Here is a 23,969-nt window from a genome sequence, read left to right on the forward strand (position 1 = left end):
CTTTTGACATAACGACATTTTCGAAACCCGATGTTCTAAAGTTTTGGTTTTAATTGGTTCGCAAGGTGGGGAAAAGGACAGAATATTAAAGTGTAGGGCTTCTATAAGGCCCCCATCCTATACTATATAAAGCTGGAATTCCAAGGGGTTAAATTTTTAGTATAAGACTGAAATAGAAATACTCTTTATCATAAGCCACAAAGACTTTCTAGTGTATAAGTTCTAAGAAATATAAACTCATTAAAAAAAACCCAAACACACACACACAAACAAAATACAATATATAAGGAAACAAAGCACCATGTGCAAGAGCCAGCAGAAGTACCAGATGAGGACAGCAAATATTTCAGATATCACAAGAATCAGATACAAAGTTTAAAATAAAGAGGTACAAAGATAGAAGAGGTAGAATTTAGAAATGTGAATAAGGAGTAAGACCCAATTAAGCACAGGATAATGTATATTTGAGAAAGAATTTAACAAATATTAGAAATGAAAAAAATAATTGCTGAAGTTAAAAACTCAGTCAATAGATTTAATGGCAAAGTAAATATCATACAACTAAAATAAATACAAACTTAGAGGTGGAACTAAATAATTATTCTGAATGTAGAAGAGACAAAGTAAGGTTAATAGATATAGAGGATAGAATGAGAAATTCTGACATGTCTAGTCACTTCTGGATTGAGAGTAGAGAAAGGCCAAGGGGAGGGGAGTAAAGAGAGACAAATATATGGTGACAGAAAATGATTTGACTTTGGGTGATGGGCACAGAATGCAATCAACACTCCAAATACTATAGAAAGGTTTACCTGAAACCTATGTACTCTTATTGATCAATGTCACCTAATTAAATTTAATTTTTAAAGAAAAAAAGAAGTAGAGAAAAAGAGAGTGAAATAGGTTGAAGCAATACTTGAAGAGATAATAGCTTAGAATTTTCCAGAATTATGAAAGAGACCAATCATGAGATTCAGAAAGCCCAACAAATCCTTAGCAAAATAAATTATAAAAAATCAAGAGGTAGATACATTATATCTTATAGAACATAATAGAAAAGCAAGGAAAACCTTAAAAGCAGATTGAAAGAAAATGCTGATTACCTACAAAGGGAAGACTAAGAGTAGACTTCTCAACACCAACAGTGGATACCAGGGGACAGTGAACTATAAGCACTAATCTACTCAGAGAGAACAACTATCAACCTAGAATTACATACTGAGCACAAATGTCTGCCAAGAGTAAGAGTAAACAAAGACATTTTCAAATAAAACTCCCAGTAGAGTAAATCCTGTAGTACGCATTCCAGACCAAGAAAAGTAAATCCTGATAAAGGATTTGATGCAAGAAGAAAAAATGATAACCAAAGTTGGCCCTGGCTGGTTGGCTCAGCGGTAGAGTGTCAACCCAGTGTATGGAAGTCCTGGGTTCGATTCCCACCAGGGCACAGAGGAGAAGCACCCATCTACTTCTCCACTCTTCCCCCTCTCTTTCCTCTCTGTCTCATTCTTCCCCTCCTGCAGCCAAGGCTCCACTGAAGCAAAAGTTGGCCCGGGTACTGAGGATGGCTCCATGGCCTCCGCCTCAGGTTCTAGAATGGCTCCAGTTGCAACGGAGCATCGCCCCAGATGGGCAGAGCATCGTCCCCTGGTGGGTATGCTGGGTAGATCCCGGTCGCGTGCATGTGGTAGTCAGTCTGTCTGCCTCCCTGCTTCTCACTTTGGAAAAATAAAAAAAAAAAAAAAAAAAAAAAAAGGAAAAAAAAATGATAACCAAAGAAAGTGTAAAATGTAGTTAATTCTCTATAAAGTTTTAGTATGGAATAATAAAAATACTAACAATCTCAAATTTGGTAAGATTAAAAAATAGCATATAATTTGGAAGAAGATTTATCAAGATTGAGGTGTTCTAAAATGTTTGTGTTGTTAAGGGTAATAATATTGATTGATTAAACATACACTTTGTTGAGTTAGTACACGTGCTAAAATTTCAAGAGTAATCATTAAATTAATAAAAATAAAGTATTTATTATTCTTGGGAGGCAAGGCTGGTACAATATTTGCAAATCAATCAATGTGATTCATCACATAAACAAAAGAAAGGAGAAAAACCACATGATACTTTCAATAGATGCAGAAAAAGCATTTGATAAAATCCAGCACCCATTCATGATCAAAACTCTCAGCAAAGTGGGAATACAGGAAACATACCTCAACATGATAAAGGCCATCTATGACAAACCCACAGCCAACATCATACTCAATGGGCAAAAATTAAAAGCAATCCCCTTAAGATCAGGAACAAGGCAGGGGTGCCCCCTTTCACCACTCTTATTCAACATAGTTCTGGAAGTCCTAGCCACAGCAATCAGACAAGAAAAAGAAATAAAAGGCATCCAAATTGGAAAAGAAGAAGTAAAACTATCATTATTTGCAGATGATATGATATTGTATATAGAAAACCCTAAAGTCTCAGTCAAAAAACAACTAGACCTGATGAATGAATTCGGCAAGGTGACAGGATATAAAATCAATACTCAGAAATCAGAGGCATTTTTATACACTAATAATGAACTGTCAGAAAGAGAAATCAAGGAATCAATCTCCTTTACCATTGCAACCAAAAAAAATAAAGTACCTAGGAATAAATCTAACCAAGGAGATTAAAGACTTGTACTTGGAAAATTATAAAACATTGATAAAAGAAATCAGGGAAGATACGAATAAGTGGAGGCATATACCGTGCTCATGGTTAGGAAGAATAAACATCATTAAAATGTCTATATTACCCAAAGCAATTTATAAATTCAATGCAATACTGATTAAAATACCAATGACTTACTTCAAAGATATAGAACACATATTCCAAAAATTTATATGGAACCAAAAGAGAACACGAATAGCCTCAGCAATCTTGAAAAGGAAGAATAAAGTGGGAGGTATCACACTTCCGGATATCAAGTTATATTATAAGGCCATAGTACTCAAAACAGCATAGTACTGGCATAAGAACAGGCACATAGATCAATGGAACAGAACAGAGAACCCAGAAATAAACCCACAGCTTAATGGACAACTGATATTTGACAAAGGAGGTAAGGAAATACAATGGAGTAAGGACAGCCTCTTCAACAAATGGTGTTGGGAAAATTGGACAGCTACCTGCAAAAAAATGAAACTAGACCACCAACTTACACCACTCACAAAAATAAACTCAAAATGGATAAAAGACTTGAATGTAAGCCGTGAAACCATAAGCATCTTAGAAAAAAACATAGGCAGTAAGCTCTCTGACATCTCTCGCAGCAATATATTTGCTGATTTGTCTCCACAGGCAAGTGAAATAAAAGACAGGATAAACAAATGGTACTCTATCAAACTAAGAAGCTTCTGCACAGCTAAAGACAATAAGAACAGAATAAAAAGACAAACTACACAATGGGAGAATATATTTGACATTGAGTCTGATAAGGGGTTAATAACCAAAATTTGTAAAGAACTTGTAAAACTTAATACCAGGAAGACAAACAATCCAATCCAAAAATGCGCAAAAGAAATGAATAGACACTTCTCCAAAGAGGACACACAGATGGCCAATAGGCATATGAAAAAATGTTCAACATCACTAATGATTAGAGAAATGCAAATTAAAACCATAATGAGATATCACCTCACACCAGCCAGAATGGCGCTCATCAATAAAACAACACAGAATAAGTGCTGGCGAGGATGTGGAGAAAAGGGAACCCTCCTGCACTGCTGGTGGGAATGCAGACTTGTGCAGCCACTGTGGAAAACAGTATGGAGATTCCTCAAGAAATTAAAAATCGAACTGCCTTTTGACCCAGCTATACCACTGTTAGGAATATACCCCAAGAACACCATAGCACTGTTTGAAAAGAAGAAATGCACCCCCATGTTTATGGCAGCATTGTTCACAATAGCAAAGATCTGGAAACAGCCCAAGTGTCCATCAGAGGACAAGTGGATTAAGAAGCGTTGGTATATATATATACTATGGAATACTACTCAGGCATAAGAAATGATGACATAGGATCTCTTACAACAATATGGATGGCCTTGATAACATTATACTGAGCGAAAGAAGTAAATCAGAAAAAACTAAGAACTATATGATTCCATACATAGGTGGGACATAAAGATGAGACTCAGAGATATGGACAACAGTGTTGGGGTTACAGGGTGGGGGGAGGAGAAGGAGGGGGTTGGGGGAGGGGCACAAAGATCATGGCTTTTCAGCATTTGCCATATTCCTCCTTTAATCTATAGACAGACAGCAAATATTTACTTATGGTGTTTCCACTATAAAGACTGCTGTCTTAGGGACAAATGCTGATGAACTATTTCAGCAGTTCCTCCTTCTTCAAAGACTTATATGTCAACATAGAGCTCCATGTTTCATAGGACATACTCAAGCTCATTCCATGCTCCCTGGAGCTTTAGCACAAGGGAATGCCCTTTTTTCTTTTCTTTTCTTTTCTTTTCTTTTTTTCTCTCTTTTTTTTGTTGTATTTTTTCTTTTATTTATTTATTTTTTGTATTTTTCTGAAGATGGAAATGGGGAGGCAGTCAGACAGACTCCCGCATGTGCCTGACCGGGATCCACCCGGCACGCCTACCAGGGGGGAATGCTCTGCCCATCTGGGGAGTTGCTCTGTTGCAACCAGAGCCATTCTAGCAACTGAGGCAGAGGCCATGGGGCCATCCTTAGTGCCCAGGGTGGCTTTGCTCCAGTGGAGCCTTGGCTGCGGGAGGGAAAGAGAGAGACAGAGAGGAAGGAGAGGGGGAGGGGTGGAGAAGTAGATGGGTGCTTCTTCTGTGTGCTCTGACTGGGAATCGAACCCGGGAATCCTGCACACCAGGCCAATGCTCTACCACTGAGCCAACTGGCCAGGGCCTAGGAATGCCCTTGTTGATCAAGCTACCCAAAAGAAAATTATATGGAGCAACCATGACAGACCGAGCAAGTCAGTCTCATACTATTCATCACCAGAACACTGCAGCCCCGTGTAAACAGTTTCAACTTTCTCGGGAAGCAGCACGGCAGATTGGGAAATCCTGTCCAAAGGGTCCTATACTGCCCCTTCATTTGGAGTTAACCCTCAAGGACCCCTACCAGGACAACTTTGGCAGATGGATGTTACTCATATACCTTCATTTGGCAAACAGTCGTATGTCCACATTACAGTGGTACATATTCCGGATCTATAGTAACCTCTGTCAGAACAGGAGAGGCTGCTAAGCATGTTATAGCTCATTGTCTGTATGCATTGTTTTATAATTGGATTTCCTAAACTGGCTAAACTGAAAATGCTCCTGCATATGGAGCAAAAGTATTTACTGTATTTTGTCATGCTTACAATCTTTAAAGTTAAGGTATTATTAAAGTGTACTCAGCAAACATTTTAAGGTCAATTTAAAAAAAAAATTTAAAAGGGGGTAGTCATATCCTGGAATTTCTATGGGTCTACCATATCATGCTTTTTACTTAAAAAAAATTTTACATTTCTTTTGAATGCTGATGAACAGGAGACACCAAATCTTTTTTGCCTACAAACTACTACCTTCTTTACTAGATCCAGCTAATAACACTGTTTTGTCTTTTTCCAAATAGCTCCAGATATATGGAAAAGATTTATATAGGCAGATGGGGATCCTCAAACCCCTCAGCGAGATCTTCTGAGCATGGCTTTTAAGATACCTAGAGGCAGAAAAAGCCCAATAGAGATCAGGGGAACTACCAGCTTTTAGGATACACCCTTAAAGGCTCCAACGCCCCAAAGGGGTCTCATAGGATGCCATCTGGGTCCTGCTTCAATAGTGGAAAGGAAGGTCATTGAGCTAAAGCCTGCCAGGCTTACATGCCTCTGCTGTGAGGAAACAGGGACACTGGAAGGTAGGCTTCCCCCTCACTCCTCTAAGGGAGGGTTCAGTCTCTTCCAGCCCTGCTCCAGCCACCTATGACCTAACCTTGCTCAGAAAGCTGGGGTTTGCCACTGAAGGCTGAAGGTGCCCAGGGCTGTCGGCCCCATCTACGACACTGTGGACGAGCCTAGGGTATTTCTTCCAAGAAGCAGGTAAACTGATCTCATTTGCACAAGGGCCACTTAACTATGTTTTGCCTGAATAGTCAGGTTTTTTATTCTTCCCTCAAAGATCTCTGTTGTGGGTGTTGATAGTCCTATTTTCTGATGCTTTGCTTAATATATAGTGTTTCCTTTATTCCTCCTACCTCAATGCCCCACTCATATTTCAGGCTGGGACCTACTCCTAATTTAGAGCTCTCTTTCCCCCTTTTGCCAACTTCTATTATGAATCTACCTTTGCCACCCAGCTTAGTGTATCCCAAGGTTCTCTTTACCATGCCACAGTCGCAGAGCTCCAGGGAAACGCAACCTGGTCTCATCTCTCCAGGCAGAGGAGAACAGAAGCTCCATATCCACGCATGCTGCAAATGGCTTTTCCAGTCTACCTGAATCATTACCAGCTAGAAGCAGTGGTCATTGGGACTTGGACATGAGCTGCAAAGTATAGAATGGTGACAATTCCAGTGCCATGCGGACTTTTCCTGGATGTGGACTTTACCTGGACTCCTGCTCCCTGTTACAGCTCCTAACAGACTAGACTGTGGTTGGGTTGCATTTTTCATGGATTTGGCATGGTGATGGGGCCAACTTGGTCTTGGTGAACATGTTAAGGACACTACTCTTTTATGGATTCTTGCTGTATTGGCCAAGAGTTTGCTTCAAGGCTTTTAATCAGTGTAAAAAAAATAGAAGATTGGATAAAGAAGATGGGGTTCATATACACCATGGTATACTATTCAGCTAGAAGAAATGATGACATCAGATCACTTACAGAAGAATGGTGGAATCTTTTTTTTTTTTTTCATTTTTCTGAAGCTGGAAACAGGGAGAGACAGTCAGACAGACTCCCGCATGCGCCCGACCTGGATCCACCCGGCACGCCCACCATGGGGCGACGCTCTGCCCACCAGGGGGCGATGCTCTGCCCATCCTGGGCGTCGCCATGTTGCGACCAGAGCCACTCTAGCACCTGAGGCAGAGGCCACAGAGCCACCCCCAGCACCCGGGCCATCTTTGCTCCAATGGAGCCTTGGCTGCAGGAGGGAAAGAGAGAGACAGAGAGGAAAGTGCAGCGAGGGGTGGAGAACCAAATGGGTGCTTCTCCTGTGTGCCCTGGTTGGGAATCGAACCCGGGTCCTCCGCACGCTAGGCCGACGCTCAACCGGAATGGTGGAATCTTGATAACATTATGCGGAGTGAAATAAGTGAATCAGAAAAAAACAAGAACTGCAGGATTCCATACATTGGTGGGACATAAAAGTGCGACTAAGAGACATGGACAGGAGTGTGGTGGTTACGGGGGGTGGGAGGAGGGAAGCAGGGAGAGGGGGAGGGGAAGGGGTACAAAGAAAACTGGATAGAGGGTGACGGAGGACGATCTCTCTTTGGGTGTTGGGTATGCAACAGAACTAAATGACAAGATAACCTGGAAATGTTTTCTTTGAATATATGTACCTGATTTATTGATGTCACCCCATTAAAATAAAAATTTATTTATAAAAAAATAAAGTATTTAGAGTTCAAACATTAAAAGATAAAAAGTAGAATGAGAAAATATCCTCAATCCATTAGAAAGAAGGTAAAAAGGACAAAAAGACGAGACAAATAGATATCACAAAATGAGATGAAAGAAATAAAAACAACTACTTTAGTATTTCTGGTACATTTAAATAAATTGAATGCTCTAGTCAAAATACAAAGATTTTTAGTCCTGATTTAAATATAAAGCCAGCTATGTGATGTTTACAATAGGCACAAGTAAATCACAATGTTTCAGAAAGTTTAGAAGTGAAGGCATAAAAAAGGTATGTCACTCAAATATTAACCTAAACAAAAGCTGGTATAACCATGTTAATATCAGAAGAAAATAGACTTTAAGGCAAATTATTTCTAGTAAAAATGAATCACTATATAATAATGAAGGGGACAAATTTCAAAGAAGGTGAAATTATAACTATAAAAACATACTCAGTTATATAAAATAAAAATAGAAGTATAAGAAGAAACAGATGAATTTTCCTGCATACCTGTCAGTAATCAAACAAGCCAACCAAAAAAAAAAAATAGTGAAAATAAATGATTGGAAAACTGTTCAGAGAAGAGTCATTTTATCCTTTTTTCCAGGAAGCAGAGAGCAGTGCCACATCTTTGTGGGAAGGTCAAGTCGAGGGCCGGGTGGGATGTGAGGGATGAGAAAGAACTGGAAATAGGTGTTCACATTTCATTAGCACTGGATGTCTCTGAATTTTATAAAAGTAGTGTTGAATCAGAGATATTTATATGAAAGTATCATGTTTTAGCTACAATTAGATATATAACTGTAACAATCTTTGGGTTGTTCAGTTATTAGTGGTCACATGGAGTGTTATCTTAGGTGGTGAACACCCAGTACAATATACAGATGATGGATTATAGAAATGTAGAGCCAAAACCTGTATAATTTTATTTACCAATGTCATCCCAGGACATTTAATTAAAAAAAAAACAACAACTAATCACACACATGCATACACATATGGGCCACTTCCTTGTCAAACAATGATCAAAGTTATCCAAAGTCAGCTTCTTCAAAAAATATTCCTACAGATTCATTTTCCTTATCAATCTCTAAAGTCGTGGAAATAATTTTTTTTTAAATGAAAATACTATGAAGACCTTTTTGTTTCATTTATTTTTTCAAGAAACTTTGACAGAAGAGAGAATAAAAGTTCTTTTGCTTGTGCCCTCACCATTAAAATCCTAATGGAATATTTCTGGTTCCTTGAATAGTTTTGTATAAAGAAGGTTTGAGTTTCCTGCGTTACAGGAACCATTTTCATGAGGATGGGTCTTGCACTAAACATAGCCTCTGGGTTTTTGGATTTTATGTGTAGAGTTCAATTAAGGCAGCTTGCTGCCTTGATTTCTTCGCAGGCCTGGCTTAGCTGCTCTGCCTTATCCCTTTCCTTCAGCACTCGGGTTACCGGGAAGAGCAAGCAAAGGGAATGCTCAGCTTTTCTCAAGTGCAGAGCTGAGTGTTCTTTACTGAAATAAATGCAGGCTGCTTTGGGGAGTTTTCTGAAGTAAAATCCCTAGAATAAAGCAGATAAAGTCATTGTTTTCCTGCATCATGACACATAAATAGTTTATGAATTTAAATAGTAATTTTTCTTTCAAGTAAATCAGAACTCTATGATTTTGCAAAGCCCGTGTGGAAACCAAATGGCACACACATTCCTCAGACTTTTGTCGCAGTCAATAAGCTTGTTGTTGCTGTCAGCCTATGCAATTTCGCTGATTAACCTGTGAAAAGTGTTCTCCTTCATGAATGATGTTCAGAAATAAACAGATATTGTAAAAGGAAACAAGGGCATGTTCCAGAATGTGAATTCGTGGTGATATTAAATGATGATGTATGAAAGAGAGAGAGAACGATTTGATTTGCTTCAACTAGGCTGACCTGAAAAGTAGAAGAGCAGAAAAATTGCTTTGCCTAAGCAAACATGACATCAAGTCAGACAAGAGCAGTACTCACGATATGCAATATCGAAGCCTCATTTAGAATGTATATTGTCTGGATGTGAAAGACATTTAAATGTCAGTAATAAAAAAGTCTTTGCTCATTTTGTTTTTCTATTGCCATTTTCCTCCCACTCATTGGCAACAACTTCTATATCCAAGATATTGTCTTAAGATTTGAGTGGGGGGACTCCTTTGCTCTAGTTGAATTATGATAGAAGGCAAGACTTAGGTTGGTGAAATCGATGTTAAAATCGATCTGACTTGGAAAGGGTCAGGGTTTTCTAGGGCAATGTAGACACTCCCTCTGTAACAAAGATTTAGATTTCTAAAAAAAAAATTAAATGCAATCTTTATCAGTACACTGTCTGATTTAAATTATAGCTAGTTTTGTCCATCATCCCAAAGTGTTGTGAGCTCTTTGATTATGTTCTAGTCACATATATTTGGTTATTAGTGCACAATAAATATCTGTTGAATGAAAATGATTTTTTTTTCATCTTATTCAAATAAATTGAAGAGAGTAACTAAATAGATTTTTATTAACTTAAAAATCTTGCCTTGGCTGGTTGGCTCAGCAGACTGTCGGCCCGGCATATGGAAGTCCTGGGGTTGATTTCTGGTCAGGGCACACAGGAGAGGTGACCATCTGCTTCTCAACCCCTCCCCTTCTCTCTTGATCTCTCTTCCCCACCTCCTGCAGCCATGGCTTATTAGAGCAAGTTGGTCCTGGGTGTTGAGAATGGCAACAAGGCCCAAAGCCTGCCTGAGGTGCTAGAGTAACTTGATTGCTGAGCAATGAAACAACAGCTCCAGATGAGCAGAACATTGCCAGTAGGGGGCTTGCCAAGTGGATCCTGGTTGGGGGTACGTGCAGGGGTCAGTCTCTCTATTTCCCCATCTCACTTAATAAAAAAATTTTTTTTTAAATCTTGGCTTGGTCATCTGTATTTGTGGTTGACAATATAACCATTCACTAATATGTCCATTTTCACTCTTTGTGTGAGACCCAGAAGAACTTGACAGTAGGCTCAGTTATGTGACCTGCTTTGACAAGTAACATGTGAATAGTAGGCTATGCCCCTTACAAGTGTGAAGATTTCAATAACCACCTTTGCCTTATTCTCTATTTCTCCTGCCACAATAACAGACAAAGCTCCAGATCATGGCTACTTTGTTACCCTGGGTCTTGGAGTGAGAGCGAGGATCATGTGTGGCTATAGCCATCCCAAAATGGGCACTTGGCATGAAAGAAAAATTTGTGTTGCTGTGAGCCATTGTTTTTAGGGGGTCAGGTGGAGGGTAGCTACTGGATTACCTAGCTTAGCCTGTCCAGATCAATACAATATGGGAAAAGCTTCCAAAGATATTATACACACTCAACTTCCAAAAAATTACTTGTTAGCCAGCAATATAGTGAGATATTGTTACAGCTGCTGTTTCATTCATTTACTGTCAACCTGACTTTATTTTGTTTTAGGCTGGTTAACCATTTAGTAAGAATATATTCATGAAGTCAGAGCCTTTGATGATAATGAGCACAAATGAGCTTAAGTAATAAAATTATTGTGTATTCCAGATATCCTTCTACCTTTAACATTTATGAAGGGAAGTCAATTTTCACTTAAACAGGTTTCTTCTCATCTGGTTTTCTCTACAATGTTTATGCCTGAGGTTTACTGCTAGCAGTAAAGAGTGTTCAAGTATGTTATGGGAATAGCCAAATTCCCAGTGCTTTATAATGCATTCCATAGGCCCCAGAGCCAGTTAAAGGCTGATTGATTATACAGCAAATACATCAAAACCAGTATTTATGAAATATCCCATTTCTTCAGCTCTATCTCTCCTAAGCGTGAACACCACGTCTGGGAGTTGTGGTGCAAATGTCTCAGACAGCTATGAGAAAAAAATTACTGCAGATTTTCCATGACAAATAAAATGTCCTTTAAGTTGTTCAGTAATTTATTGAAAGCTCTGTGTCAAGGGGTACCTCTCATGAACACGTATTTTAAAAGGTATGGCTCCAAGCAGTGTAGTTATGGTTTGTCTATTCAGGCTTTCATAATCAACTTGCCAAAGCACCTATTTCATAGCTGAATGAAGGACAAATACTGTGAATGAGTGTGCAGATGGACCTTTTCATCTGGCCAGTTCAAAACTGACAATGAAGTTTGCTTAATTTGTTCAAGATATGGGCAATATGTTCTGGCATAAGATGGAAGCATGAGCTATTTGGTATGGCTTATGTTAAAGATACTATATATGTTTAATGCTTTCTGTTTGCATATTTGGTCAATAATGATTCATTGGTTAATCTACCTTCTACATATTCTTTATTGGTGTAGTCTGTCATAGATTACAAAATAAAATTTCTCTTTCTTGGATGCTAATGTTTTATGAGGCTCTACACTAGATATTACTTCTTGGAGGAGACACAGTGTGTCTAATTGGCATGATAAGCAATATTTTTTGGCAAACAGTATGTAATTCTTGTCTTTTTGATGACTAACAACATGCTATGATGTAGATTGCACATGGTAGTTAGTTTTATAAGTGTTGTTACGCAACGGAAAAGAGCTTAATAAATAAATACATTTGTGGATTGATTGATACCTTTAGAATGTATGAATTTGAGTTTAGTGGAAGTCTAGGAATTCTGAACGAAATTTTCAAGTCTGAAGGGGAAAAGAAGCATATCAACATAGCATAAAATAGATATAAACTCTATATAGCCATGTTTGGGGCCAGCCTTAAAATATAACACTTTATTTTTATGATAGTCAGAAGTCAACAAAACTCTTGCTTAATGCTTCTGTGGACAAAGGAGAGTTTAACACAGTTGCCAATGGTTTTGTTGGTAAAATTACCCCAAAAATGATTTCAGACCCCTTATGCCTAATAGAAGGTGTGCAGAAGTTTTCCCAATTTAAAATATATGGCATGAAAATTTTATTGTTGGGATCCAGATGATTCTCTGAATGTGTCTTAAGGCAGTGGTGTGGAATGAGCTTAGCCTTTCCCCAGGATTTCTGCAGCTAGTACGGCTATTTCTCTTCCTTCTCCCTGTGGTGTACAACCCAATGCAATTACAAACTGCCTTGCCTGAGCTGGAAGAGAGGTCTTTGCCACTCCTATTTTCACTAATCTTTGATATGCTTGAAATAATAGCTCCCAAGGAATGTAAAAATAGTCCACCATCTATTGGGTGTGAGCTGAAAGTTCCACATAAGGAGTAGGCATTCCATTCAGGTTTCCAACAGTGCATACTACTGAATTAAGATTTGTGCATCCTTCATGCCCGAAGAATAAGCAGAATGTCCTGGAGATAAGCCATCATTTTGTATGTGTGTCTTATGATTGCCGCCGCTTGGGCCTCATCAACCACAAGCCCCCTAAATGGAAAGATGCTTGTGTCAGGCAACTCGCTCTGCTCCCACATGCTGCTAATGTTGCCTGGAGAAGGGCAGAAACCAGAAACTGAGACCGAGTAAGTTGGGTGGTTTGATTTTAATGTTTTGTGTTTTCTCTTTGCTTTGAAAGCTCACTGTATTTTGCTGCTGTTATTTCCAAGAGTTCACAAAAAATGAAACTGGGGTGTCTCAGTGGGGTTTTGCAGCAAATAGATAAAGCAGGTTCCCGCAAGACGGGGCAGTTCACAATCCGAAGTGAACTGAGCAGTAACTGTTTGTTTGCTGGAGTGAATGGAGCATAATTTATTCAGCTGCCACAGAGGGTAAAAGCCAATCTGGCCTTGACCCATTTATCTTAGAAAGCTAATTAAAGTAGAGAATCTGGTCTACCGTTTTTATTGTGGTTTTACTTTTTCCTGTTCCGGTCAAGCAAAGACTGATGAGTGTGTGTGTGTGTGTGTGTGTGTGTGTGTGTGTGTGTGTGTGTGTGTGAAGGTAAAGGTGGGAAATAATCTGTTTCACCCAAAGATAGTGGCTGCAGCTCTAAATAATAAAGCAGTTTCTTAAACACAGCCTGACATCCTTTTGAAATGCAAAATAGTGGATTTAGCTGGATGCAGAATCCTTTGAGATGACAATGAAATGCCATGGCAATTTAAAATGAACAACAGTTTCCTGAATCCTTACAACCAAGACTTCCTAAATCACACCAAAATGGCCCTGAAGAGGCCTAGAAGAACATTTTATGACCAGCACTTTACTCTGAAACACGTATTAATCATCAGGCAGGAAATGATGCCAGAATGTGAGTTGCTTTGTCCATTTTGTTTTAAAACAATAAAATAAAGTCCGTATCTTGCTATTTTACAAGTACTTAAATCTAGGCATAATAATATTAACAATATATTTTCACCATGGCATACCAATACCTTTCGGAAATTGCATTGTATTTTTGGAAGAATCATATCCAATAATAGACACCTACTTTGGCGGGGAGCTAAAGAAGACTATAGGAGGCAAGCGGTAAAGTCCAACAGATAGGATGTTGTGGGGGATGATACTATGATTTACATTCACTTTTATATCTTCAAGGAAGTCATTTCTCCTGGGAGAAAGCTACAAGGATCATGACAACCATCAAATAAGGAGACTGAACTGGCTCAACTGCTGGAAAATTTGGAGTTATCACGATAATATGTAGGAAAGGCAGGCACATATATACAATCGAACTAGAGCTTCTCTAGTTATACCAACTGGACAAAACAAATTGAACCCTGACTTGTCCCATGCATGAGGTTGTCTCTTCCTATTTCGCAGTGAGCATCAGGCAGCCTTAAGTTATTTTGTTCTCCCTGTTCCTTCCTCAAGGTCTTTCCTTCTAGAGTATTCCTGTTCAAGATTTACCTTAACTTTCTTACATCATCTAAATTGCCCTGGGCTCAGAGATCTGAAATGATGAATGGGGCTACCACTCAGGAAACAATTTCCTCATAAGTGAATTTTAAAGGAAGAATTTTAGACGTAGTGTTACTGCTGCCTGAAGTTAAGGCCGGGCTGACACGTAGCACCTAACGTCATAGGTGTGCTACATGAATAAATATGTGCCCATCAGGTGAGAGTCACCTTCTCTCTTGGATCCAGGATGCAATTTAGGATTCATATCCTTATTATGGTGCAATGCCCACATAGTATGGTATTACTAAAAATTAGATTAGATAATTTAACTATCTGATTATTATGGTTAATATTTAAAGTCAAGTAAGAGAACCATGGCACTCTTGTCCTCAGCCCCAACACAAATTATTTGGTAGTAAAAAATAGCCAATACTCCTTCATTGAATGCTTTAAAAGATATCAGTAAATTCAAGCAGAAGAAAAACAGAGTAAACAACTGTAGGGTCAGTAGCCACCACCGCCATTGTGGCCATTCACATGCAGTGTCCCATTTAATTCACACAGACAGTAATGAAACAACAGAGCCAAGAACTGGTGGGCCATCCTTTATTCCTGCTCATAACCAGCAGGCAAGAAAATACAAACAGCGGGAAAACACTTCCCTTTCCATTCAGGGCTCTCAAAGCCACTGACTTTCTCTGGTATTTTCCTAGAATCAAAGGCCCAATGGTCTCACTCAGGCCCCTCTGCACACCTCCATTTTGGCTGCCTCTTCCCCTGCAACCATGTGGCCTGTCTCTCTCCTCTGCAACAACCTGGTCTCTCCTCCTCCAAAATGGCCTCCTAGCTCCTCCTTTTAAAACTTTTCCCTGGGACAACCCCTCCTCCAGCACATGTTAGCATAACCAAGCCCCTTCCCAAGCAGGAAGGTAATTAATATTATCACCTGGGTGATGGCCATTCACATGGGCAGTGTCATCTTTAACAAAGTGAGCATAAAAATTAAAATTTACAAACTTATTTGCCCAACAACAACCTATACCAAAAACTATGTCATAACCTTCTAAACTCTAAGTCCTAGAAAAATTAACTCCTTATGCATGATAGTTAGGTTTGTTTGTTTATATTATAAGGGAGATAATTATTTGCTCAGCACAAAATGAAAAAGCCAATATATGTATTCCATCAGGGAAGAGCTAGTTTTTCAGACAGACTACACATGGTCTGAACATTTAGGTAGAATATAAATCAGGCTCTGAAACAGCTAGTCTTACTCAAAGCTTAAATTGAAAACTTTGCCATTGGGAAAGAATACCAAGTGGTTGTTAACCATAAATACCAAGAGAGGAGGTTACTAAACTCATTGGTCGTGTGCAGTGTTCTATTGGCTCACTGGACAATTTGGAAACGGGAGGTAGAGGTGGAATTTTTCAGGAACTATCTGGAATGACTGTACAAAGACAAATGGGGATGAGAGAAAGAATAAGAAGACCAAAGCTTACACTATGTTGCATTGTCCTCCACACAATCCTCTGGGAAGCAAGGGGAAAACAAATTTAAAGGAAAAAGAAAGAGAGATTATTCTATACATAATAGCACAGCACAGGTATAATGTTTAGCTTAGCAGGCTGGCATTTCACCCATCCCTCCACCCCAAATTCCCCCTAGATTGAGCAGTAGAATATTTGAGAAATCTGCACATACAGTACAATATTGAATATTTACTGGGAATTCATTGGTCTAAATCATCACCAACTTGATGAATTAACCTCCAAGTCTGTTTTTGTTTCAAAAATTATATATATTCCTTTAAGATACCAATTTAAGGTATATGTCTGCCCTAATGAATTAGCTGGAGTAAGTAACAGACACTCCCTGTCCAAGTGTGTCCAGGAACCACGTTGCCTGTTGTGCTCTAATTTTATGAGTTGTACAACTAACTGCCTTTTACAAAATATAATCTGAAATACTTCTGTATGCTTTAATCTTAAAAATTGAGATATTTTGTGCTGATTTATTTTTATCCTCTGTGCTGCCAGTTAAATTCTTTTAAAAGTTATGGTTTTACATCAAATTATTTAAGAGAATTCGTGGAGTATAAGGTGAATAAAAAAGGAAGAGAACCAATCTCTCCCTTCATGTAAATAATCACTTCTGGTCTCTTTTACTAAAAATCATAATAACTTGCTGGGATAGAAGTGCTGCATTGTTGAGTATTGGTAACAGGAAACAAGTGAGGGGGGACTGGTTAATTAGCCAAATTAGTTGATGACATTAATATTCTCAACAGATCATGGCGGCTGGGAGGAAAGATTGATATTCTCCAGTGAGTCAGCTTTCCATTTGCAGCTGAATTTATACAAATGTATTCATTCATTATTGGATAATAAAAGTAACTTGGGGTAGTACGTCTGAAAGTTACCCACTATGTAAACTACTTTTTATGCCCATATTACTTTAGAGAATGGGACTCTTAACCTCCAATAAACAGAAACAAATGTAAATGTTTCTTAGAGACTAGAAGAATTTACAAGGTTCCTTATAAATATAATGAGGCTAAATGATGGAAGGATGCATTTTTAGAAGAGAGTTTGTTTTATTTTCAATTATTTTACAATAAGTTTTAGCAGCAGTTTACCCAGCTTGAAGTAAACGATAATTATCAATTCATTTAGTATAAAATAGTTTTACAATAACTGACATAAGAATAGTTATCAACAGCTATCAAAGTTAAAACTAATTTTAAATGGTAGTAAGATACAATTCTCTGAAAGCTTTATAGTTATTTTTACTTTAGTGAAAGGGGTGAGTGATCGAAATGCTCATTCACTGCTGTCCTTGGAAGTATTTTCTCTGCTGAAATGCTCAGAGAAATTAAGGAATTCTTTTCCAGTTATTCTCCTTTTCTGGGACACATGCTTCTTATAAATATTCAAGAAACATCATTTCAGGGGAAAAATTTAAAACAGGAGTATGTAATATGAGACCTGTTTATATACAAGGCTGTTCTGTATAGCAGACCCATCAGGAGAGCCCACCAATGCATGTACCTTGAAGAGGATTTTGTCTGACTGTTACACAGCACGGGCTGCCCAAGGTTACTATGCCACCTTTTCACTATTCAGAGCTGTGTTGAACCAGCAAAGGGAAGAAAGCCCTGGGGGAGCCAAGGGCTACAAACCAAGATTCTGATGTTAGCTTCAGTCTTGCTTGTGTTTCCCGAGAATAACCTTGTATAGCTCCTTTTGATTAGACAGAGCCCCTTGCTCGTAGGGGATGGCAAAGCATCTCCAAGTAAGCTTACAACTGGCTGTGAATTATGAATTGCTAATTTTACAATTTATGAAGGAATCAAAATTTAATTTAATAAAAAAAATTAGTAAAACTGCCATTTTTCCTTATAGGGCCTAAAGCCATGCCCATAACAAAGTAAGTAGTACACACTATCACAGAACATTTTAGAAAGAAATAGGCTTATTAATTTAAATTTTTATGCACTGAGTTGGGTCCTTGTTAATGATTAACTATTATTAATTCTTCTTAGGAAAACATTGATTAAAATATGTTTGGGGAGGTTGCATCAATGAAAGAGTGTAAATCAGTTTGCTACTTGCCAGTACTCTTCAAGGCCTTTATATTTGGAGTATTTCAAAGATCATCAATAAAATTACTTTATAAAAAGATTAAATATAAACTTTTCTATCTACTACATTTTAAACATCCTGTGAAATTCTCAAAATGCTGATGTTTTATTTAGGTTGTGCTAAATTGTATAAATCTTGTTGTCTTGAGAAAAATATTTTTCTTGCTCTACTTTCCATTTGAGTTAGTGTGTATGTGTGTGTGTGCAGGTGTGCACACATATGTATATTTATTTCTCCTGGGGAGAAGAGAAAACTGCTTCTATTTCAAAGGGAAAAAATTAATTAGTAGTCATAGCTTTCATTATATTGTTTAAATTCAATGTAGTTCTAACTGTGTATAATGTACACAAATTGTTTTTAAATTTTATTTTTTGTAGTAAGAACACAACATTCAATTTACCCTCTAAATAGATTTTTAAGTACATAATAAATACACTATTGTCAACTAAGGCACAATTTACTGATCTTCATTGTGTCCCAGTTTTTATGTTTATAAAAATTCTAAAAAAACCCGAATTTTTCTAATAATTAAGTTAGAGCCAACTAAAATTGAAATAAAGAGAGAGAGAGAGATCCAACCCATACTCACCATTTGTGCTTCTGGTTAAAAGAATCTAAACTCACAAAGGAATTTGTACAGTAAAACCCCAAACAATAGAATCTTATGAAACCATCATTTGTTTAAAACAATTGCCTTGTTTGGAGAAACCTAATTGGTAGTTTAAAAGAAAAGAAGGTGACTAATTTTAAACTGTTCCCGAAAGTGTGAATAGGGAATAGATATAGCTGCAATATAGTAGATGGTTGAAGTAATTACCCAGAAAATTCTTTTTTCAAAACTAACAAATAAGAGGGGCTTTATTTGATAATAAACTGTAATAAATTTATGTAAATTAGTGGTTAATAATTCCACTTACCCTTCACATTGGCAGTTCATGGATAGGCCTTTATAGTGTAAGTACATTTGATTTGTAAACAGAATTACTAATATGTACATATTTGAGGCCAAATTCAGCCCCTTCAATCTTATGAGTTTTACGCTGATAACTAAAGTGAAAAAGTAATTTATTACAGTGACTAATAAAAGCATTTTTGTAACTGGAAACTGAGACCTAAGTTTATATGACATAATCAGATGTAGTTCAAGTGTTTTATGACCTTAAGTTTCTCATCTGCTAATTTTATATCAAGATAATTGGCGAAGCAACATTAATTAATAGCTCTTACAATTACAGGTACATAAATTGTTTATAATACTGTAAATTGCATTAAAATAATCAGGCAGTATTTCCCTGACATTATGAGATTTTCATTTTTTGTAGCAAAATTTTATTTTTAAAACATTAAAAATTGTGTTTTCCATGTTTGTGGTTGCATTCTCCAAATAAATTATGTTGGTGCTAGTTATGACACACATTTAAATGAATCAAAGAGTGACTATTTATAAGAATTCCACCTTTTAAAAGACACCCGCATACACAAATGGTAGTAACCTTGATTTGGGCTCTCTTGGCAAGGTCATTCAAACAGAAAACTTTACGTATAAGGAGAATTCATAATAAGGTTACACTGTCATAATTGAATAAATAACGGAAGCAGATGAATAAGAAATGTGCTATTGTATAATTATATCATTTAAAGATATAGTAACTTAGTCTTCAAATTAATATTTCAGAAGAAATATGAAGTTGAAAATTTTGCCTTTGCATGTATGAATTAATGGTGATAAGACTTCTTACATAATCTAATTTTTGACTTAGAAGGAAGATCTCATTACTTTTCAGTATTCTAATTAAGACCAGAAGCAGATATAAGAATGAGATGACTTTTACAACCAGCTTTTCCCCCTCATGTCTTCTGAAGCATAACCTTGGGAACAGCAAGCAGCCACAATGGCCATCAATCCAAGAGAACTCACCAGCCGGTCCAAGCTCGTGCCTGCTGCGGTTGTTGGTCTCTCCTCAGGATTGTAGGGCCTGAACCGTGTATTAAAATTTTCAGGAGCTGAGCGGGCAGATCTGAGGGCTGGAGCAGGTTTGGGTTGACCACATCCCTGAAAAACCTGAAGGAAACATTAAACAGTTACAAGAGCTGCACATTTAGTATCTTGCTAAGATCATGATGCTGAAACATACCAGGCAATGGCTTTCACATTTCTCATAGAACTTTTACTTCCAATGAACTCTGATTTTGAAATTTAAACAAAGCCAAGCACTAATGTTACAGGAAGAATTATGCAGAAAGATACAGAGAGACTGATTTTCAACATATACGACTGATCCTCATTGTTCACGGATTCTGTATTTGTGAATTCATTCTCTCACTACAATTAACTTGCAAGCCCCAAATCAATATTCTTGCACTTGTGCAGCTAGGAACAGGCCAACAAAAGTGAGGGTGCCCTACATGCATGTTCTCAGCTAAGTTTGAACACAATGGTAATCTGCCTTGAGCTGGTGATTGGGTCCACTGTTGCTCTATCACAGTGCTTGTGTTCAAGTAAACCTTTTTTTACTTGGGTTTTTAAAGATTGGGTTTTATGTTGTATTTTTATATATTTATTTTTAGAAGTATTTTATTGATTGATTGTAGAGGAAGGAGAGTGAGAAAGAGAAGGGGTCTAGAGGAGTGGGAAGTATCAACTTATAGCAGTTGCTTCTCACATGTGCTTGACCAGGCAAGCCCGAGGTTCTGAACTGGGGACCTTAGAATTCCAGATTGACACTGTTTCCACAGTGCCACTACAGGTCAGGCAACCCTTATTTTACTTAATAATGGTCCCAAGGTGCAAAACTAGTCATTCAGATACGGCAATTCGGATAGGCTAAGGGGAAGTCATAAAGTGCCTCCTTTAAGTGGAAAGGTATGCATATATAGGAATAAAAGCATTATACACATTTGGTTCAGCATTTCTCTGAGGTTCCAGGCATCTACTGAGGGTGTTGGAAAATAACCCCCTGGATAAGGAGGGACTACTATACTAAAAATAAGAATTGTAATAGTTACTTCATACAGTGCTTGCAGGATTAAAGGAATTGTGTACCAGGCATTTTTATATACTTGAATTTGACTTTCAGTGAAGATCCGTTTGGGATTCTTGTTAAGCGTGACAACTGTATTTCATGTATAGCCCATATGACCAAATAACCTGAGTGACTCCCCCTTGGATAATGAAACCCTTACTGAAAGAATTTTTTGAAAACATGCTCTTGAGCAATGGTGTGGAAATAGGACAAGCAAATGTTGGTGAAATCCACATAATGACAGTTTCCTCTAATTTGGTTGTTGACAGCTGTTCATGTCACAATTAGGGTTGCCTTGGGAAATCAAATGCTTGATTTTAATGATCTTAGGGACGGCGCCATCACTGCTTTCCCACAGCGATTTCATTCAGGGTTGGGTGGGGATACCTACTTTGCTGTTTTTAGAAGCTTTGTTCTCTTTGCCGATTATTGAGAGATAATGTCTTCTCCAGAGTTAAAGGAAATACAGTGCCATTTTCAAGAAATTTTGATGTTTAATTTTATGTTTCTCCCCTTTCTACCTAAAAGATGATTGCTTTCTGAGATTTATTTTTCTAGTAATCATTTTGGGACTATTTATGTCAGCTAATTCTTAAGTTACACGGTTATGTTTAGAATGCATTCCTTCTGGTTTTATAAGGTGATTCTGTGTTGTTTGACTTTAAAATACGCATTTTTCATCGGGCATATTATGAGATTCCACTGAAGTGCATGGAGTGCTCTTGAGTGCCATTTCCAATGACAAATTCCATCTTGAGACACAATTCATTTAGTTTTACCACTACAGGTAATTTCTCTTGTGCTGTATTCAAAAGTTCTCCTCTAACTCAGCATTTTGCAGAGCAGGAGCACTTTGTCTTGGCATTCTTGGGGATCGGTCTTAGCACACTATTGATTCTTCTTCTCTCACACAATTTCTAAAGCCGATGGTATAAACCAGCGTGATAAAGATAGTGGGCCCCTTTCCCCCTCGTGCCTAAATCACTTCCCAGCAGCAAGGCCACTGCTGACAGAGAACATTAACATTTCCAAACCTCCAGGGTTCTGTTGAATGCGCTCTTTCCCTCTTTCCGATTGCTTCAAATATGACGAATATGACGGCTGACTTATTCTAAAGCCTAAGGCAAAAACAATACTGATGGCCTTGCTGAGATTGCTTGAAGCCCGGCACTGAAAGGGTTAACAGACCTTCTTAACTCACCCTTGGGGCAAAAGTCTGGCTCACTGGTATAAATAAAATCAAAGGAACAAGAAATGCCTTGAAAAAAATCCATCTGGGCTGATGTTTCTTAAATGCTTCCCATAAATTTACCACTTGTTTGATTTTTTTTTGGGGGGGGGAGAATTAAATATAACAACAAAATATAGGTTACTTAATATAGCCTAGAAGTTTTCTGTTATTTCTATCGGGTTTGGATTTTGAAAATGGCTTCAGTGCAGAGATTGCTGGCTCTGTGATCCAAGTTGAAGAAAATACTGACTCATAATTACTATGGAAACAACAATTAACCCCACAATCAGGTGGAGACCTACACGAAAATCTGTCACAATATGTCAAATATAAATCTTGAAGGTCCTTCAACACAGATTCTATTATACCCTTAGACAAAGGGAATTGTCAGAAAAGACTTTTGGTGTGGAAATGCCAAGCTGAGAGATCAAGAACTGTTTTTCAGACTGTAACAAAACCTAAAGGGAACAGTGGCCCAGGGCACCAGAGTAACAGCTCACCCTGTGTTTGCATGGACATGATTAAAAGCCCCTGTGTGAGTCTTATGCCAAGAATATTTCTTAAACAACACATATCTGTCATGTAACTTAGATGGCTTAAAAGTGAAAATTAATAATCTTATTTTTAACACATGCACTCTGTTAGCTAGACAAAATATTATATCAATATAAAGCATTGGGTTGCCGTGATGGGTGACCACAGGGAACTCGTGCAGAACATCTAGGCCGTCTCAGACATTATTCTGGGCTTGCTACAGCAGCAATATATGTAGTTAGACAAGGTTCTGTGGCTCTGGAGGCCCAGGGCTACATTACTATAAAGACCAGTGAGCCATTTTCATGGTGGGCGGGGTACACTACTTTTTTCTGTTTGGAATAAGGGAAGAAGTGGAGGGAGAATACTGTGGGGGAAAGGGTTTTAGGTTAAATGTGTGTCTGATGATTAAGGTTCTCTGCAGAGTGGCTAGGGCTGGGGATGCAGATCGGAATCATTCACCTAAAAATGGTATTTAAAGGCCTAAAACTGGTTGCATTTACCAAGGACAAGTATGCAGACAGGTGGCAGATGGGGCCAAGGACAGCTTGGTGCCATGCCAACATTCAGAGGATTCTCCCTGAGCTTTAGTGACTGCCTTGTCAAACAGGAATAACAATATTGTTTGCCACACAGACAGGCTCTGATAAAATGCAATCCACACGACAGGAAAACAGAAGCCAGTGTGTCTTAGAAAGTAAATGCTTGATAATTAGATAATTATGTTATTCTGTGATCTGTTCTTTCTAGAAGTTTGGTTTCTGAATAAGAGGATTTGAAGGGGAGAAAAATCCATCTGGGTTGATGCTTTTAAAATGTTTCCTGCAAAATATTATTTCCAGGGGCTAACAGCTGTTTCAGACACAACAGAGTCAGTGCATCAAACTTAAATGAGGTATCTTAGCTGGGCTTCTTTATACTAACATGAGTACTGACTTGTCAAAAGGGAAACCATTTGTAGTGGTTCCCAAAATCGTTTGGTCATGGTTCCCCCAGGAGGTCCTCAAAGGACGGCTGCTGCGGGAGAAACACCCTGGGACACATTTGTAAGGCTTGCTGGCCAAGCGGAGAAGTGATTCTGATGTATCTGCATTTCCTTGGAAGTTTTCCTGAGACATTTTACCTGCT

The 23,969-nt window shown here is 38.1% G+C and overlaps 1 protein-coding gene across 1 annotated transcript in view; it reads right to left on the reverse strand.

Moving 5' to 3' along the window:
* The window catches only part of GPC6 (glypican 6), a 1,355,246-nt gene that overhangs the window by 113,653 nt on the left and 1,217,624 nt on the right, over positions 1-23,969 (reverse strand). Inside the window, exon 6 of the mRNA XM_066380690.1 lies at positions 19,972-20,115. Within this exon, the coding sequence (XP_066236787.1) occupies positions 19,972-20,115 (144 nt within the window). The remainder of the gene's footprint in view (positions 1-19,971; positions 20,116-23,969) is intronic.

Source organism: Saccopteryx leptura, chromosome 4 (genome assembly GCF_036850995.1).
Source record: "Saccopteryx leptura isolate mSacLep1 chromosome 4, mSacLep1_pri_phased_curated, whole genome shotgun sequence".
Taxonomy (NCBI): domain Eukaryota; kingdom Metazoa; phylum Chordata; class Mammalia; order Chiroptera; family Emballonuridae; genus Saccopteryx; species Saccopteryx leptura.